Here is a 20,423-nt window from a genome sequence, read left to right on the forward strand (position 1 = left end):
TAGCAATGAGGTCACTCGCTGTCCTTTGTCTGATATCCCACAACCTAGTTAAAGTATAATTTCTTTGAGCAATGTTTTGTTGTTTTAATTAAACCTACGATGTTGGGGTATAGCAATCTCTGTATGTAAAGCATGCGGTCGATTTGTACATGTTGACCCCCTCAACATCACAATATACTGTACCGGTGGAGAAAAACAAGTGAATGGAGTGAGTGACTTGATTGGAACACAAGACAATGACCTGTAGAGGGCAAACTTGACCTGGTCAAGGCTCTGATGAACTCGGCTGCTCAACTCACATACATTCTGTCATTCTCTGTCTTTCGCTCACACAAACATATGCACACACTCCCTTGGGAAAGTGTCATGTTCTGACCTTAGTTCCTTTGTTTGTCTGTGTTTTAGTATGGTCAGGGCGTGAGTTGGGGTGGACAGTCTGTTTGTTTTTCTATGTGGGTTTTTGATTTCGGCCTAGTATGGTTCTCAATCAGAGGCAGCTGTCAATTGTTGTCCCTGATTGAGAATTATACTTTGGTAGCCTGGGTTTCACTTTTGGTTTGTGGGTGTTTGTTTCCGTGTGAGTGTTTGTTGCCACACGGTACTGTTTCGGTTTTGTAAATTCACGTTGTCATTTATTGTTTAGTGTTCTGAGTTTTAATTAAACATCATCATGAACACTTATCACGCTACGCTTTGTTCCTCCTCTCTTTCTCCCGACGACATCCGTTACAGAAAGAGGTATTTTGATCTCAGTGAGACTAACTGATTAAATAAAGGTTCAATTAAAAAATAGATTAAAAACATCTTTGCCTCACTGTAAATAACTCCAATAACAATGTTGACAAAAGAGCTAACATAATGTACATATAAAAAATCTTACATTGAAATGGTCCTTACCGTCATCCGTACAGTGGTCTCTTACTAAAAGGGAAAAAAATTGAAACGGAATCCTTGGCACTTCCCAAAATCATCACCCCATTGAAATTGTAATTTGAAATAGTTAAGGCAAGGATTAAGGTTTCTTCGATCTGGTCTTCAATTTTGTTGCACATAAATATTTCTGCCATCGGTACCTATGACCGAAAAGAACTTCTGGACATCAGTACAACGATCACTAACCTCGATTTGGATGAAGATTTGTACTTCAACGAGTCGGCGGTGCAGGACATAATGCTTACCCTGGACCAGGCACTAATCCCCGACACTCGGAAGAGAAAGAGACAGCATTTATAGAGGCCGACATTCAGGCACCCTGATGAAACTAAGGCGGCAAGTAAATAAACCACCTCTAGCCTCTGTCTATTGGCATATGTACATTCACTGGAGAACAAACTGGACGAGCTATGTTCAAGAGTATCTTGTCAATGGGACCTGAAGAACTGTAATATCCTATGTTTGTTAGAAACTTGCCTGAACAAGGACCTGCATAATACACATCTAGCTGGTTTTTCTATGCATTTGGCAGGACAGAAAAGCAGCATTTGGTAAGTTCAAATCCTACAACACCGGCTCTGACATGTTGTGTACCTATTTGTTAACAACAGCTGGTGTGCAATATTAAGGAAGTCTCAAGGTTCTGATCCACTGAGTTAGAATACCTCATGGTAGACTACTATTTACCAAGAGAGTATTTGAGTAGCTGTCCATTTACCACCACAAACCGATGCTGGCACTAAGACTTGGGGACCTTCAAAGCTGCAGACATTCTTTGGGACCCTTCCCCAATTCTGTGCCAACAAAATCCTGTCTCAAAGCTCTAAGGACAATTACTTCGAACTCATTGCTTGGTTTTTGCCCTGACATGCACTGTCAACTGTGGGACCTTATATACAGACAGGCGTTTGCCTTTCTAAATCATGTCCAATCAATTGAATTTATCACAGGTGGACTCCAATAAAGATTTAGACACATCTCAAGGATAATCAATGCAAACAGGATGCACCTGAGCTCAAATTCGAGTCTCATAGGAAAGGGTCTGAATAATTATGTAAATAAGGTATTTCTAAAACCTGGAAACACGAATGCACGGTACATTTCCCAACCAGATGCCATGGATTACGGGCAACATACACACTTAGCTAAAGGCTAGAGCTGCTAATTTCAAGGAGTGAGACACTAACCCGGACGCTTATAAGAAATCACACTATGCCCCCTGACAAACCATCAAAACGGCTAAACAATAATACAGGACTAAGCTCGAATCCTACTAAACTGGCTCTGATGCTCATCAGATGTGGCAGGGCTTGCAAACTATCACAGATTACAATGGGAAACCCAGCCATGAGCTGCCCAGTGGCGCGAGCCTACCAGATGAGCTAAATGCTTTTTATGCTCGCTTCAAGGCAAGCAACACTGAATATTGCATGAGAGCACGAGCTGTTCCAGACGATGATGTGAGTAAGACCTTTAATTAAACAGGTTAACATTCATAAGGCTGCAGGGCCAGATGGATTACCAGGACACGTACTCAGAGCATGTGCTGACAAGTTGGCAAGTGTTTTCACTGACATTTTCAACCTCTCCCTGACCAAGTCTGTAATACCTTCATGTTTCAAGCAGACCACCATAGTCCCTTTGCCCACGAACACCAAGATAACCAGTCTTAATTACTATCGCCTCATAGCACTCACATCTGTAGCCATTAAATATTTTGAAAGGTTGGCTAACATCAACACCATCATCTCAGACACCCTTGACCCACCCTTGACCCACTCCAATTTGCATACCGCCCCAACAGATCCACAGATGATGCAATCTCTATTGCACTCCACATTGCCCTTTCCAACTTGGATAAAAGGAACACCTAATTGAGAATACTGTTCATTGACTACAGCTCAGCATTCAACACCAAAGTGCCCTCCAAGCTCATCACTAAGCTAAGGACCTTGGGACTGGACATCTCCCCTGCAACTGGATCCTGGACTTCCTGACAGGATGCCCCCAGGTGATGAGGGTAGGCAACAAAACATCCGCCGCGCTGACCCTCGCGCTGACCCTGTCTGTTTACCCACGAATGCATGGCCGCGCATGACTCCAACACCGTCAGTTGGTAGGCCTGATTACCGACGATGACTTGACAGGTTGTGAAGTTGTGAAGAGGGCACGCCAAAGCCTCAGGAGGCTGAAAAGATTTGGCATTGGTCATCAGATCCTCAAAAAGTTATTCAGCAGAATCATTGAGAGCATCTTGACTGGCTGCATCACCACAAGGAGCTACAGGGTAGTGGTTACGGCCCAGTACATTAATGGGGCAGAGGTCCCTGCCATCCAGGACCTCTGTACCAGGCGGTGTCAGAGGAAGGCCCTAAAAATTGTCAACGACTCTAGCCATCCAAGTCATAGACTGTTCACTCTGCTATCTTATGGCAAAAATATAATTGCAACATGTAAATTGTTGGTCCTATGTTTCATGAGCTGGCTGAAATAAAAAATCCCAGAAGTGTTCGCACACACGTTTACATCCCTGTTAGTGAGCATTTCACCCGACAGGTGTGGCATATCAAGAATATTGCTGGGGACAATATTCATATGCCCTCCCAGGCCTACCCATGACTGCACCCCTGCCCAGTCATGTGAAATCCATAGATTAGGGCCTAATGAATTTCTTTTAATTTCCTTATTTCCTTATATGAACTGTGTAACTCAGTAAAATCTTTGAAATTGTTGCATGCTGCTTTATATTTTTGTTCAGTATAGTTAGTTAAATAGTGAACCAAATAGGTACCTGCACTATCTGCATTGACCCTTTTTGCAGTAACCTTTTTTACTCAACACATATGCTGCTGCTACTATTTACTATCTGTCACTTTATTCCTAGTTATATGTACATATCTACTTCAATCACCTCGTACCCCTGCACATCAACTCGGTACTGGTACCCCTTGTATATAGTAGATAAGTTATCATTACTCATTATGTATCTATTATGACTGTTATTATTACATTTTTATTTTTCTATTATTTCTCAATATTATTTTTCTCTCCATTGTTAGGAATGGCCCGTAAGTAAGCATTTCACTCTTGTTTACGAAGCATGTGAAAATGTTATTTCATTTACTGAGAGTGAGTGGATGAGGAGTGGGTTTGAGTGTCTATGGAATGTACCACAGCAGTGAAAATAGACCACGCTCATCTCACAACAATCACTGATTGCAGGTCAATCAGTAAACACAATGTAACAGATTATGGAAATTCCTCAATACAGTGAAGGACAGTGACACATATTTTGTTGTTTTGGCCCTGTACTACAGCACTTTGGATTTTAAATTTACAGACACACAAAAATCATACCCCCCCTCCCCATTTTTTTATGTAATGGTTAGCATGTCTTGGAGGTATGATATTTATGCGTCCGTAACTTTCTCACTTTTTCTCTTTAAGGACTCATTAAGGATTATCTGTAATCATGGTAGCATCCACATTAATGTAAAAGTGTTTTGAAACATATTATTTTATTATTTACAATAAAAGTTGTGTCACTCCAAAATTACACAATACATTATTTACCATCCATTTCTATTGGCCACAAAATAATCTGAAACACAACCAAAACAAACAGCAAATGCATCCAACAAATGTGTAGTCATTGTGTGCTATGAATATGGGACCAAATACTTAACTTTTTACTACTTTAATGCACATAAGTGAATTTGTCCCAATACTTTTGCTGTAATTTCTAAACGGTTGACCCAATATGGATGAAAATACCCTCAAATTAAAGCTGGCAGTCTGTACTTTACCCTCATATCAAATCCAAAGTGCAAGAGTGCAGAGCCAAAATGACATAAAAGTGTGTTGTCCCAACACTTTGAGGTCACTGTACAGCCCAATTTTCTTTTAAATGTGCACAATTAGGCATATTGCTGTGTACCTTGCAAGTATTACCCATCACAATATTACAAAGGGCATGACATGGGCAAATATATATTTCTGATTTATAAATATCAAGTCAGGACAGATTGGAACAGGCATGGAAGATCACAACAACTACTCATTATTTATCGTTGATTGTTGTTTTGTATTATTTTATTTTTTTGTTGCCTACTAGCTGATGTAATCTAATCATATTCTGAGGTCAGTCGCAGGTTTTCATCAACTTTAAGTGGAATGAAAAGCTCTTTTGAAGACTTTGATTTTGTTGTGCTGCATTAGCAGCTCTGAAAGGTCCAAGACTAGACGTTGCTTTTGCTTTCAACATAAAAAGAAATAGATGTTACATCACTTTCTAAATCATTTCATGGATTAGGGAAATTGCTCCTAAACTGGTCGCCATTAAAAAAAGAGAAAAATGTGTTTCATCTATTAATTTGCCTGGAGATTATAATCTTGTCCATATCAACTTGAACATGGGAATATGGGTTTGTGTTGTATTTGGGCAATTTCTTTCGGTCGGTTGCTAATGTTTGTCCAGACAAAGCTTATTTTAGCCTCTCATATGGATAGTGGAAACCATGGAAATCATAGACATCAGCAAGCCTTCATTATGCCATGGTCATTATATTAGTTATCTTTTATCCCTGGACACTGTGCTATCTAACCTCCAAACGAGCTTCAATGCCATACAACACTCCTTCCGTGGCCTCCAACTGCTCTTAAACGCTAGTAAAACCAAATGCATGCTTTTCAACCGTTCACTGCCTGCACCCGCACGCCCAACTAGCATCACCACCCTGGATGGTTTAGAATATGTGGACATCTATAAGAACCCAGGTGTCTGGCTAGACTGTAAACTCTCCTTCCAGACTTATATCAAACATCTCCAATCTAAAATCAAATCTGGAGTCGGCTTTCTATTCCGCAACAAAGCCTCCTTCACTCACGCCGCCAAACTTACCCTAGTAAAACTGACTATCCTACCGATCCTCGACTTTGGCGATTTCATCTACAAAATAGCTTCCAATACTCTACTCAGTAAACTGTATGCAGTTTATCACAGTGCCATCTGTTTTGTTACTAAAGCACCTTATACCACCCACCACTGCGACCTGTATGCTCTAGTCGGCTGGCCCTCGCTACATATTCATCGCCAGACCCATCATCATCTACAAGTCCATGCTAGGTAAAGCTCCCCCTTATCTCAGTTCACTGGTCACGATGGCAACACCCACCCGTAGCACGCGCTCCAGCAGGTGTATCTCACTGATCATTCCTAAAGCCAACACCTCATTTGGCCTCCTTTCGTTCCAGTTCTCTGCTGCCTGTGACTGGAACGAATTACAAAAATTGCTGAAGTTGGAGACTTTTATCTCCCTCACCAACTTCAAACATCTGCTATCTGAGCAGCTAACCGATCGCGGCAGCTGTACATAGTCTATCGGTAAATAGCCCACCCAATTTTACCTACCTCATCCCCATACTGTTTATATTTATTTACTTTTCTGCTCTTTTGCACACCAATATCTCTAACGGTACATGACCATCTGATCATTTATCACTCCAGTGTTAATCTGCAAAAGTGTAATTATTCGCCTACCTCCTCATGCATTTTGCACACAATGTATATAGACTCTCTTTTTTTACTGTGTTATTGACTTGTTAATTTTTTACTCCATGTGTAACTCTGTGTTGTCTGTTCACACTGCTATGCTTTATCTTGGCCAGGTCGCAGTTGAACTTGTTCTCAACAAGCCTACCTGCTAAAATAAATAAAGGTGAAAAAAAAAATCCTCCTCTGTGCGTATAGGAGGTAAAGGAAGCCTATGCCACGATATCACCCAAGGTCTCACCTTTGAACACGCACACATACACACACATTTTACATCACATTATCTGTGGCTTGTTCGGTGGCCGCTCTGCTCTGCTTGCTGTTGAGGAAGGCTGATGTTGCTTCGGTAATGGATTAGAGGGTATTGTTAACACACAAGATAAGGATCTGCTTATTAATTAACTGCTTATAAACTGATATTACATAGCTAATAAATTAGTAAACAGTTTGAAATATTGTTATAATTGATCAATGTGCATCACTGTATGCACACACACAAACACACACACACTAGTGTCTGATATTCTTTTACGTTTCACGTAAGTGGTGCGTGTGTAACGAATCTCCTCTTGGTCTGAGGAAGAGTAAGAAGGATCGGACCAATATGCAGCGTGGTAAGTGTCCGTCATAATTTATTGACTGAACGTACGAAACAAAATAACAAAGTGAAATGGACGAAACAAAACAGTTCTGTAAGGTGACGTACACTAAACAGAAAAAAACCCCCACAAACAAGAGTTTGGAAAACAGGCTACCTAAGTATGGTTCTCAATCAGAGACAACGATTGACAGCTGCCTCTGATTGGGAACCATACCAGGCCAAACACATAGAAATACCAAACATAGAACAAAAACATTGAATGCCCACCCCAACTCACGCCCTGACCAACCTAAAATAGAGACATACAAAAGGAACTAAGGTCAGGATGTGACAGTGTGTATGAGTCTCTTAATCCTAACTTGCAGCATTTGATCGGAATAGGGGTGACATTGATGTTTCTGCTATGTAGTGAGTTTATAAATGACTACCTTTCATACTGCCTGACATAATACACCTTTTAGACACACAGGAAGATATACTTCAGCACACAAGAGGCCTGGCTAAGTGATCGGTGAGCCAAATTGTTTTGTGAATACTGTGCTGTGTCCATGAACGCTTTGTAAAGACTGAAATACTGAACAGCCGAATCATGCTTTATTATTTTATGAAATCGCCTCACAGCTTGACATAGTAAATACATTGTAGTCAAGGTTACACTACAATAATACACTAAGTTACAATAATGATGCCATTACTTTCAAAGGAACTCTATCCCTCAATTTACAGCTAAAACAAACTCTCCCCACATTTAAAGTCAATGTTTCTTTGAGCATCACAGAAAATTGGGCCTTATTTTATTGCTCCATCAAAAGCGGGAAACTGTGATCTTCTAAGGGGGGAAATGTTATCCTAATCTCTGCCAGGGAATGTCTCTTCAGAGTCTCTCAGCAGCCTGGTCTGATTTTAAACCCTCACCTCTGATCTGATAGATGCTACCACCAAAAATTGGACTGCATATTAACAAACCCCCTTAATGGTACAAGCTCTAGTCTACACAGTGCAGAGTGTATGCGTGTGTGTGTGTGTGTGTGTGTGTGTGTGTGTGTGTGTGCGCGCGCGTGCGCGTGTGCGTGTGTGTGTGTGTGTGTGTGCAAATGCATTTGGCAGTACCAGACTCCAGGCAAATGGCTCTAGTCCAGTTGGGTTCAGGAGTATGTTTAAAAACCCTCTTTCAGATATATTCCTGGAGGTATGCACTTGCCAGCGTTATTCAAACAAACGGAAATGTCCTTAAAACTCTTCCAGCTCGGCCTGCTGCGCTGCGGCAGCAAACACACACTGGCCTGGCACACACTTCAGATGCTGACATCACATGATCTCTGGGATGAGCTTTGAGTATCGCCCCAAATCCTTGGTCTTGCATGATACGCTTTTACAAAGTCTCCTCTTATTGTTTCTTATCTAAAACACAAAGAGACCCTCTTTCTTCCTCTTGCTTAATAAAGTCTCTGTCTGTCCACAGTATGAAGTGTCTCTATGTTTAGTTTAAAGTCATGAAGCCCTACATACACACAAACATGGCCTTGTGGGTTGATGAGGTCAATGAGAACTGACAAATGCAAGCTCTCTCTCTCTCTCTCTCATACTTTATTTGAATACATCAATCAAATTTACACTAAAAAATAAGGTCCCTGTATGCCTGGTTCTCAAGGGTACGGAAAGCACCTCCTTCTCCAAACACACTCTTAGAAAAAAAGGTGCTACCTACAGCTTGGTTCCACATAGAACCCTTTCCACAGGGTTCTTCTATGGTGACAGGCAAAGAACTATTTTGGAACCATTTTTTCTAAGAGCGCAGCTAAACTGCCCACGACAGCTGAAACAGAGGAGTACCTAGCCAACAGCTTTGCCTTAGTATTTGGCAGGCCCACAATCTGGAGAACACGCACTGCAAGCCTGTGCACGTGGCCGAGACTGCCAAATATCAGTGCCACCAGCTTGCACCTAAACCAGAGGCTGTCCAAGAGTGCCACGAGGGGCTGTTATTTAAGAAGCTTGTCGGCAAAGGCATGCTCCATGTAGCCATCAAATGAGCAGCCCACTTCCAAAATGAGCACTTCCCTCTGGCCTTCCCTCACAACAACAACATCTGGAGTACTTGGCACACGGGAAAACACATCATCAACTTCAAACCAGCTTCCTTTTACAAAATAATGTTTCGGGATGTGTGCTGTTGGTGAGACTACCTATTTCACCTCGCTGGCTATCAGATTGACAAGGCGGTCATGTCTAGCAATGTACAAATGATTGCTGTTTATACAATCATTAACAACATTGGCAACAGACTCCATGACATTTGACTCTTGTAGAATACAAAATGGGACATGATTTGCAGGGTACCAGAGAGCTAGGTTATATTTGTCGGGAAGAGCTTGTAGCCTTGCCTTAACAGTGAAGGTTTGAATGCCCAATGGTATCATTCTGGTATGTGGAATGGGAGACAGAGGTCAGCACAGTCTCACGTCCCCACAGGCAGAGGAGCTTGGCATTGGCTTCCTGTAAAATGATGAACAGTAGTCACCTGATCAGACAGGATCAATGAGGGATCAATGGGGAGGCAGGGTAGCCTAGGGGTTAGAGCATTGGACTAGTAATCGAAAGGTTGCAAGTTCGAATCCCCAAGCTGACAAGGTACAAATCTGTCGTTCTGCCCCTGAACAGGCAGTTAACCCACTGTTCCTAGGCCGTCATTGAAAATAAGAATTTGTCCTTAACTGACTTGCCTAGTAAAAATAAAGGTAAAAAAAAGCAATTACAATAACCAGGCCTAGGTCTTGGCATCTCATGGAAAGGTGTGTGTTTGTTTGTACGTATGTGTGTGTCTTGTGTGCATGTACAGTGCATTCAGAAAGTAATCAGACCCCTTGACATTTTCCACATTTTGTTACTTTACAGCCTTCTCCTAAAATTGATTAAATATTATTTTCCCTCAGCAATCAAACATAATACGCCAAAATGACAAGGTAAAAATATAGGTTTTTAGATTTTTTGGCAAAACCTCCCACAAAAAAAACAGAAATATCACGCTTACATAAGTATTTAGACCCTTTGTTACAAGACTCGATATTGAGCTCAGGTGCATCCTGTTTCCACCAAGAACCCGATGGTCACTCTGACTGAGGTCCAGAGTTCCTCTGTTGAGATGGGAGAAACTTCCAGAAGGAAAACCATCTCTGCAGAACTCCACCAATCAGGCCTTTACGGTAGAGTGGCCAGACCAAAGCCACTCCCCAGTAAAAGGCACAACAGCCAGCTTGGAGTTTGCCAAGAGGAAAGGAATGAAACCAAGATTGAACTCTTTGGCCTGAATGCCAAGCGTCACGTCTGGAGGAAACCTGGCACAATCCCTACAGTGAAGCATGGGGGTGGCAGCATCATACTCTGGGGATGTTTTTCAGCGACAGGGACTGGGAGACTAGTCAGGATCGAGGGAAAGATGAACGGAGCAAAAGACATAGAGGTCCTTGATGAAAACCTGCTCCAGAGAGCTCAGGACCTCAGAATGGGGCGAGGGTTCACCTTCCAACAGGACAACGACCCTAGGCACACAGCCAAGGCAATGCAGGAGTGGCTCCGGGACAAGTCTCTGAATGTCCTTGAGTGATCCAGCCAGAGCCCAGACTTGAACCCCATCGAACATCTCTGGAGAGACCTGAAAATAGCTGAGCAGGGACACTCCCCATCCAACCTGACAGATCTTAAGAGTATCTGCAGAGTTGAATGGGAGAAACTCCCCAAATACAGGTGTGCCAAGCGTGTAGCTTCATACCCAAGAAGACTCAAGGATGTAAACGCTGCCAAAGGTGCTTCAACAATGTACAGAGTAAAAGGCCTGAAGACTTATGTAAATGTGATATTTCCGTGGTTAAAAAAATAAGAATTTGCAAACATTTCTAAAAACCTGTTTTTGCTTTGTCATTATGGGGTTTTGTGTGAGGGGGTATTGACGATGGAAAAAAAATGGTTTCATCAATTTTAGAATAATGCTGTAACATAACAAAATGTGGATAAAGTTAATGGGTCAAAATACTTTTGGAATGCACTGTATTTGCATAGTATTTTAGTGTATTTATGAATGTGTGCCTATACATACCATTTAAGTGTATTCCAATGTGCAGGAATGTACAGAATGTGATTGGTTAGTTTTTCCTAATATCTATTGTCATAATTATGGCTTATCATTAAGCAAGCTAGGTTTGCAAGCCAAGGAAAAGAGGTTTAGACACCCAGTTGTGTAAAGTAATGAAGTAGAAATACTTTGTTACTGTACATAAGTAGTTTTTTGGGTCATCGGTACTTTACTTTTCTATTTATATTTCTGCTGACTTTTAGTTTTACTTCACTACATCAAAAATTTAAAAAATATACTTTCCTCCGATACATTTCCTCTGACACCTTCGTTACTCGCTATGAAATCAAATCAATCTGAAGCTGGAAGGAAAAACGAATTATGTTGGAAAAAATATGCAAGCAACATCGGCAAGTTGGCACGCTGATGGAGGAACTTGTTTTGCTAGGCAGGCCAGCATCCCGGAGTCGTCTCTTCACTGTTGACATTGAGACTGGTGTTTTTAGGGTACTAATTAATGAAGCTGCCAGTTGAGGACTTGTGAGTCGTCTGTTTCTCAAACTAGACGCTCTAATGTACTTGTCCTCTTGCTCAGTTGTGTTGCGGGACCTCCCAATGCTCTTTCTATTCTGGTTAGGGCCAGTTTGCACTGTTCTGTGAATGGAGTAGTACACAGAGTTGTACGAGATCTTCAGTTTCTTGGCAATTTCTCACAAGAAATTGCCATCATTTCCCAGAACAAGAAAAGACTGATGAGTTTCAGAAGAAAAACTTTGTTTCTGGCCATGTTGAGCCAAACCCACAAATGCTGATGCTCCAGATACTCAACAGGTCTAAAGAAGGCAATTTTTTTTAATTTTTTAATCAGGACAAAGGTTTTCAGCTGTGCTAACATAATTACAAAAGGGGTTTCTATAGCCTTTTAAAATTATAAACTTGGATTAGCTAACACAAGGTGCCATTGGAACACAGGAGTGATGGTTGCTGATAATGGGGCTCTGTACGCCTATGTAGATATTCCGTAAAAAGTTCAGTTTCCAGCTACAATAGTCAATTACAACATTAACAATGTCTACACCTTATTTGTCATCAATTTGATGTTATTTTAATGTTTTTCTTTCAAAACGAAGGTTATTTCTAAGTGACCCTAAACTTTTGAACTGTAGTGTATTTATATCAAGTCAAAACTGGATTTTTTTCCCCCTCAAAACAAAGGTTGTAAAAGTAAAAACATTTATAGATTCAATCATACCTAGTTGATGTTTATTTGACAAACGGTGAATTAGTTATTGATTTTTACAATTTTAAATGGCTTTTGGCGAATGTCTGATGAATGTCCGAATGTGTGAACATAAAACCAACTTTACCTCGGTGCTAAAATGTGCCCTTGTTAACAAGCTAGTTAACTGGTAGTTTCTGAATCTGGGCACATTTTAGTCAGCTAATGTTAGTCTAGACAAATATATTTTCTCTAAAAACCTGGTCAAACTAGCTAGCTAACTACTGTTAGCTTTCAAATTTTAGCTAACACCAAGTTAGCTAGCTATTTTATTCCCTGTGTTAGTTGATAAATGTGTTCTTACCTTGCTAATTGCTGTAGACTTTTTATGGATGTAACCTACTAGCTAGAGTAATTAACACATTTTTTTCTCATTGTAAAGTTAAATGGTGGTCACAATCTTTCACTTAACTAATGTTGTTTATACCTTTAAAATTAGGAACCTATACTTTAACTATTTGGTGATGGTAGTTATCAAAGTAACTGTCTTTCTCTTTTCCTTTTCTTCTTATTTCAGATAAAGCTTTACACAATTTTAAGAAGTATTGAAAACTGACGGCAAACACATTGAAGAGAAAACATGCCCCTAAGACATCCTCCACCATCAAGCAAAGCACATTACCGAAGACTCAAAAATCCATTGACAAAGCCGTGGTGAAGTATGTGGTCCAAGGGCTCCAACCATTTGCTGTTGTAAAATAAGAACCGTTCAGAGAGTTTGTCCAGGATCTGCAGCCGAACTCAAAGATCTTATCAAGGCCCACACTGTGCTCTAGGATTGATGAAGCCTCTGAGGAAATGAAGAAGAAGGTGACTGAGGCCTTGAGAAGAGTTGACCACATCGCCACCACCACTGACTGCTGGTCTGTAAGAAGACGGAGCTTCATTGGTGTCGCAGTCCACTGGATAGACCCTGACAGTCTCACAAGATGCTCTACAGCATCTGATGGATGCGCTACAACTGGGACTGAAGAAGCGCTTTAGCCACATGTTTCACTACCCTGAGCTGATAGGAGCTGCAATCCTCCTCCCCAAATTCACCACAAATTCCCAACAACGTGGACAAAGGATGACGCAACATCAGATTGTGTAAGACAACATGTGGTTAATTAACAGTATTTTATTATTCATCAACAACTGTGTATAGTGTACATTTTGACACTTCATAGATTTGAGAACCACCCATTTAAACCTCATTCCTGACTTTGTTGTTCAGTCCAATGGGTAGCCTATTTCGCCATGTTGCTTGGTTTATATAAACTCAGTAAAAAAGAAATGTTCCTTTTTCAGGACCCTGTCTTTCAAAGATAATTTGTAAAAATCAAAATGACTTCACAGATCTCATTGTAAAGGGTTTAGACACTGTTTCCCATGCTTGTTCAATGAACCATAAACTATTAATGAACATGCACCTGTGTGGAACGGTCGTTAAGATACTAACAGCTTACAGACGGTAGGCAATTAAGGTCACAGTTATGAAAACATAGGACACTAAAGAGGCCTTTCTACTGACTCTGAAAAACACCAAAAGAAAGATTCCCAGGGTCCTTGCTCATCTGTGTGAATGTCCCTAAGGCATACTGCAAGGAGGCATGAGGACTGCAGATGTGGCTAGGGCAATAAATGGCACTGTCCGTACTGTGAGACACCTAAAACAGTGCTACAGGGAAACAGGACGGACAGCTGATCACCCTCGCAGTGGCAGACCACGTGTAACAACACCTGCATAGGATCGGTACATCCGAAAATCACACCTGCGTGACAGGTACAGGAGGGCAACAACAACTGCCCAAGTTACACCAGGAACACAAAATCCTTCCATCAGTGCTCAGACTGTCCACTATAGGCTGAGAGAGGCTTGACTGAGGGATTGTAGGCATGTTGTAAGGCAGCAACATCACCGGCAACAACATCGCCTATGGGCACAAACCCACCGTCGTTGGACCAGACGGGACTGGCAAAAAGTGCTCTTCACTGGCGAGTTGCGGTTTTGTCTCACCAGGGGTGATGGTCGGATTCACGTTTATTGTTGAAGGAATGAGGATTACACCGAGGCCTGTACTCTGGAGCGGGATCGATTTGGAGGTGGAGGGTCCGTCATGTTTTGGGGCGGTGTGCCACAGCATCATCGGACTGGGCTTGTTGTCATTGCAGGCAATCTCAATGCTGTGTTACAGGGAGACATCCTCCTCCCTCATGTGGTACCCTTCCTGCAGGCTCATCCTGACATGACCCCGCAGCAAGACAATGCCACCAGCCATACTGCTCGTTCTGTGCATGATTTCCTGCAAGATAGGAATGTCAGTGTTCTGCCACGGCCAGCGAAGAGCCCGGGTCTCAATCCCATTGAGCACGTCTGAACCTGTTGGATCGGAGGATGAGGGCTAGGGCCATTCCCCCCAGAAATGTCCAGAAACTTGCAGGTGCCTTGGTGGAAGAGTGGAGTAACATCTCACAGCAAGAACTGGCAAATATGGTGCAGTCCATGAGGAAGAGATTCACTGCAGTACTTAATGCAGCTGGTGGCCACACCAGATACTGACTGTTACTTTTGATTTTGACCCCACTTTGTTCAGGGACACATTATTCCATTTATTTTAGTCACATGTCTGTTGGACTTGTTCAGTTTATGTCTCAGTTGTTGAATCTTATGTTCATAGAAATATTTACACATGTTAAGTTTGCTGAAAATAAACGCAGTTGACAGTGAGAGGATATGGGATGGGGATGGATTAATGTAGGCTCATAACTGCATGATTTATATTGACGTCTTCCTTGTAGTTCAGAAATGGACTACATCAAGGACCACCTGGAAGAACCCTCACTGCAGCTAGGTGATGGCACCAGTTCATCAGATGAGGAGGACTTCTTCTCTGCCATGAAAACGTCTCAAGCACAAGAAAGCTCCAAACAGCTGGACGGATACCTGGCCTGTTTAGCTGATCAAATTGAGTTGCTCAAGTCCTTCCCGGCAGTCTGTAAGCTGTCTCTGAGGTTAAACACACCCTTACCTGCATCAGCTGTTCAGCACTGCAGGACTTGTTTTCAGTCCCAGGAGTGCAAGGCTGGATTCCAGAAACTTTGAAAAACAATTTTTACTGATGACGAACATTCCATTCTTCAACTTCAAGTAATGACAGCTTAATGCTAGCAAGCACAAGGACATGGATGCCTCATGCATTTTGTTAATTTATGTGTAAAATTCACAAGTTATAGTTGTCCTTGTTAAAAGGCTTGACCCGACACACTCATTTCTGATACATTTCCATCAGTTGTCCTGTCCTCATATTCCTACAGTGAGGTTGTGTGTACTTTTGATGAGTTCAATTTTTTCCCCTATGTATAGGGTTCTATTTTTAGGATGTTTTTTCCAAAGCAAAGTGACTGTGTTTGTAAGTGCTTAGGTTTACTGGCTATATTCCTTAAAACCTCTTGAAACTCCCCATCCCGGATCCGGGATCGTGACTAAAGCCTCAGGCTCATTAGCATAACGCATCGTTAACGATTTCTGAAAATCGCAAATAAAATGAAAATAATGCGCCTACTCTCAAGCTTAGCCTTTTCTTAACAACACTTTCATCTCAGATTTTCAAAATATGCTTTTGAACCATAGCAATTGACTAATTTGTGTAAGAGTATGCTAAGCTAGCTTAGCATTTTGAGTAGCATTTAGCACGCAACATTTTCACAAAAACCAGATAACCAAATAAATAAAATCATTTACCTTTGAAGAGCTTCGGATGTTTTCAATGAGGAGACTCTCAGTTACATAGCAAATGCGCAGTTTTTCCTGAAAGCGTCTGTGTGTAGGATAAATCGCTCCGTTTTGTACATCACATTTGGCTACCAAAACGAACCGAAAATTCAGTCACCTACAACGTCAAACTTTTTCCGAATTAACTCCATAATATCGACCGAAACATGGCAAACGTTGTTTGGAATCAATCCTCAAGGTGTTTTTTCACATATCTCTTCATTGATATATCGTTCGTGGAAGCCTGCATTCTTCTCTGAATTCTGTGGAAAAATACTTGCCGCTGACTTTTGCGCACCAATTTCGGCGCAGGACACCGGTCGGACACCTGGTAAATGTGGTCTCTTATGGTCAATCTTCCAATGATATGCCTACAAATACGTCACAATGCTGCAGACACCTTGGGGAAACGACAGAAAGGGCAGACTTACTCCTCTCGCATTCACAGCCATATAAGGAGACAATGGAAAACAGAGCCTCAAAAATCCTGCTCATGTCCTGGATGCCGTCTCATCTTGGTTTTGCCTGAAGCTCACGTTCTAGGGCACGCACAGAAAATATCTTTGCAGTTCTGGAAACGTCAGAGTGTTTTCTTTCCAAAGCTACCAATTATATGCATAGTCGAGCATCTTTTTGTGACAAAATATTGCGCTTAAAACGGGCACGTCTTTTTATCCAAAAATGATATAGCGCCCCTAGAGTTTCAAGAGGTTTAATTATTAAGGCATAACTGTATTTTGTCTGTAAGAGATGTATTTTGAAGTGATGCCTATTTGAGAATCCACATAAGTTACTTTTCAGAAAAGCTCAAACCAAATAAAAGGTCTGGCTGTTTTGCTTTTTGGATTTATGGCTCTTACATTTCATACTTTTACTTATGAAACTTAAGTACATCCACCACTGCTTAATATAAGGAATTTAATGTATAACATTTACTTTTACTTTTGACTTTTACTCAAGAATGATGATTGAGTACTTTTTACACCACAGTACTTAAGTATATTTAAAACCAGATACTTTTAGACTGTTAGTCAAGTAGCATTTTCCTTGGTGACTCACTTTTACTTCAGTATTTTCTTTATTAAGATATATTTACTTTTACTCAAGTATGACAATTTAGTACTTTTTCCACCACTGTAGACACCAACAGGTTAAGTCTCTTTGTGTCTTTGTTTGAAGGTGATAATATGCAACAACCCATTTTTGTTTGTTTTTGGTTTTATTTGACTTGCATTTGGTGGACCAATTTTCCAATAATTGCGCGGTACATGTGAGAAAATATGAACTAGGCATGGGAGGAAATCTCTGTGAATAAGTACAATATTAAAACCTCTTAAGGCTAGGGGGAAGTATTCAGAAGTTCAGATGACTGACGTGCCCAAAGTGCCCCTGACGTGCCTGTTACTCAGGCCCAGAAGCTAGGATATGCATGTAATTATAGTATTGGATAGAAAACTCTGAAGTGTCTCAAATGGTTAAAATAATGCCTGGGAGTATAACAGAACTGATATGGCAGGTCGAAAATCTGAGTAGAATCAACCCGGAATAATTTTGAGGTCAAAGGCCATTCCAATGCTTGTCTATGGGATATTCAAAGGAATTCCACCCAGATTGCAGTTCCTATGGCTTCCACTAGATGTTTTTTGAAAAATGAGCTAGTAGTTGTCGTTTTTCAAGGTGTCTTTCATTGGGACTGCAGTCTTGTGGTGCACGTGGATAAGAGTGAGCACTTTGTTATTTATCTCCGGTATTGAACATACTACATTCCGTCTTAAATGTTATCGTTTATCCACATATTAGGGTACCTGAGTATTGATTAGAAATGTTGTTTGAACTTGTTTGGACGAAGGTTACCGGTAACTTTTGGTATTCCTTTGTCTGCATGTTGAAAGAGTGGAACGGGTGGTTTACTGAATCAAAGGTGCTAACTCAACTGACTTTTTTTGGGATATAAAGAAGGACTTTATTGAACAAAACATCCATTTGTTGTGTAGCTGGGACACTTAGGATTGCAAACAGAGGAAGATCTTCAAAGGCATTTCTGATTTTTGTGACGACTCTGCAGGTTTGAAACATTTTTTAAAATTATGGTGTATGCAGGGCGCTGTCCTCAGATAATCGCATTGTATTGTTTTGCCGTAAAGCCTTTTTGAAATCTGACAACGCGGTTGGATTAACAAGAAGTTAAGCTTTTAAACGATGTAAGACACTTGTATTTTCATGAATGTTTAATATTGTGATTTTCGTATTATGAATTTTGCGCTCTGCAGTTTCACAGGATGTTGTCGAACCTCTAGCCCAAGGAGGTTTTTAAGAACAAAACACCATCATTAATATGTTCAATGGACCAGATGTGGACACGAGATCTACCACTTAATATCTTAATAACAATAGGCATACTGAAAGAGATCAAGCTTTCACATTATGCTAGTCATTAGCAGTAGTGGTGCTTTGGTAAAATGACTCAGGACGCTTAATTACAACCTATGTGTTGTTTGCTCTATAACCTGTTAATTCACATGCCTTGCGACTGTGATATATAGGCCTAAAGGCCCAGACAATAAGAAGACATAATGGCAGAATAAATTGAACCAAACCTTTGTTTTATCACAAAACCGGCTAGCAATCTCTGTCCAGTGAAGTCCACAAAGCATATTGCATGTACAGTAACAGACATGACCCACAACTTGGTCAAGCAAGTTAATGTTTCCAACATTTTTGGACCACTAAACAACTATTGATTTAGAACCACAGAGAGTTACAAAGAAAACAGAAGCTGCCTTCACTATTCCAGCACCATTTCATATTCAACATTTTGACATCTTCAAATCACCTCTGCTTAGTCTAATACAGTGAGAACTAAAATATACCAGAAACATTTAGTCCAATCAACGTAAGGGGTATGTCACGACTCCCCTTCTTGTTCGGGTGGCGCTCGGCGGTCGTCGTCGCCGGTCTACTACCTATCACCGATCCGTTGTTCTGTGTGCCTTTGGTTTTGTCTGATTGGTATCACCTGTTTCTTGTTTGGTTGTTAGGGTGGGGTTATATATAGTTTGTTCAGCCCGCTTCTGTTTCGTGCGGGCTTGTTCGTCTGTTCTGTGTTTGAGTGTATTTTGTTTGTATTTTGGGTTTTGCGCTGTCCGTTATTATTTCTGATCATTTGTTTTCCTACTTTTGTTCATGTTATTTTTCCTGGACATTTAAGCGTGTTTTTTTCCCACATCTTTTGCTCTCTGCGCCTGACTCCACACCTCCTCACTCATTTGTCGTAACAGAAGCCCGCACCACGATATGGAGTCAGCAGGAGCAGCGACCACTACTCTTCCCACTATGGAGGAGAGAGTCCTTCATCACACGTCCATCCTCCATCGCCTAGGATCAGCGATGGATCAAATGATGGAGAGGATGGATCGTTGGGAGAGGAATGGTCTCCCTACTACCCCACCGACCCTTCCACCAGCAACTCTACCATCTCCCCCATCTGGATCCGGTTCCAGCGCTCTGCGCATTACGCCTCCGAGGGAGTACGATGGAGCAGCGACGGGGTGCCAGGGATTCCTGTTTCAACTAGACCTCTACCTGGCCACCGTTCGGCCGGCTCCCTCGGACGAGGAGAGAGTGTGGGTCCTCATCACTTGCCTTATGGGTAGAGCCCTGGAGTGGGCTAATGCGGTCTGGAACGGGCCCGACTCAGCAAAGGACAATTACCCGGAGTTCACCCGCCGTTTCAGGGCCGTGTTCGATCACCCTCCAGAAGGTCGAGCGACGGGTGAGAGATTGTTCCATCTCAGACAGGGGACGAGGAGCGCGCAGGACTTTGCGCTGGAGTTCCGGACCTTGGCCGCTGGAGCAGGGTGGAACGACAGGGCCCTGATAGACCATTACAGGTGTAGCCTGAGATAGGACGTCCGCAGGGAGCTGGCCTGTTGGGACACTACACTTAACCTGGATGGACTGATAGACCTGTCGATCCGGTTGGACCATCTGCTAGCTGCTCGCGGACGTTCTGAAAGGATCCTGTCAGTTCTACCTCCTGACCCTCCTGCTCCTATCCCGATGGAGCTAGGAGGGACCGCGTCTAGGGAGATCGGAGGAGGAAGCTCCTCCTGTACCAGTTGTGGCCGGAGAGGGCACACGTCTGGTCGGTGCTGGAGGAATTCATCTGGGAATCGAGAAGGCAGGCAGAACACTCCTCGGTCACCCCAGGTGAGTAAGCACCACACTCTCCCAGAG

At 41.9% G+C, this 20,423-nt stretch overlaps 1 protein-coding gene across 1 annotated transcript in view; it reads left to right on the top strand.

The window, feature by feature from the left end:
- Nucleotides 1–17,033, top strand: part of ppp2r3b (protein phosphatase 2, regulatory subunit B'', beta) — a 31,675-nt gene extending 14,642 nt beyond the window's left edge. Inside the window, exon 4 of the mRNA XM_064945133.1 lies at nt 12,951–17,033. Within this exon, the coding sequence (XP_064801205.1) occupies nt 12,951–12,989 (39 nt within the window). The 3' untranslated portion in view covers nt 12,990–17,033. The remainder of the gene's footprint in view (nt 1–12,950) is intronic.
- Nucleotides 17,034–20,423: the final 3,390 nt, after the last annotated feature.

The sequence above is a fragment of the Oncorhynchus masou genome, chromosome 29, assembly GCF_036934945.1.
Source record: "Oncorhynchus masou masou isolate Uvic2021 chromosome 29, UVic_Omas_1.1, whole genome shotgun sequence".
Lineage (NCBI taxonomy): Eukaryota > Metazoa > Chordata > Actinopteri > Salmoniformes > Salmonidae > Oncorhynchus > Oncorhynchus masou.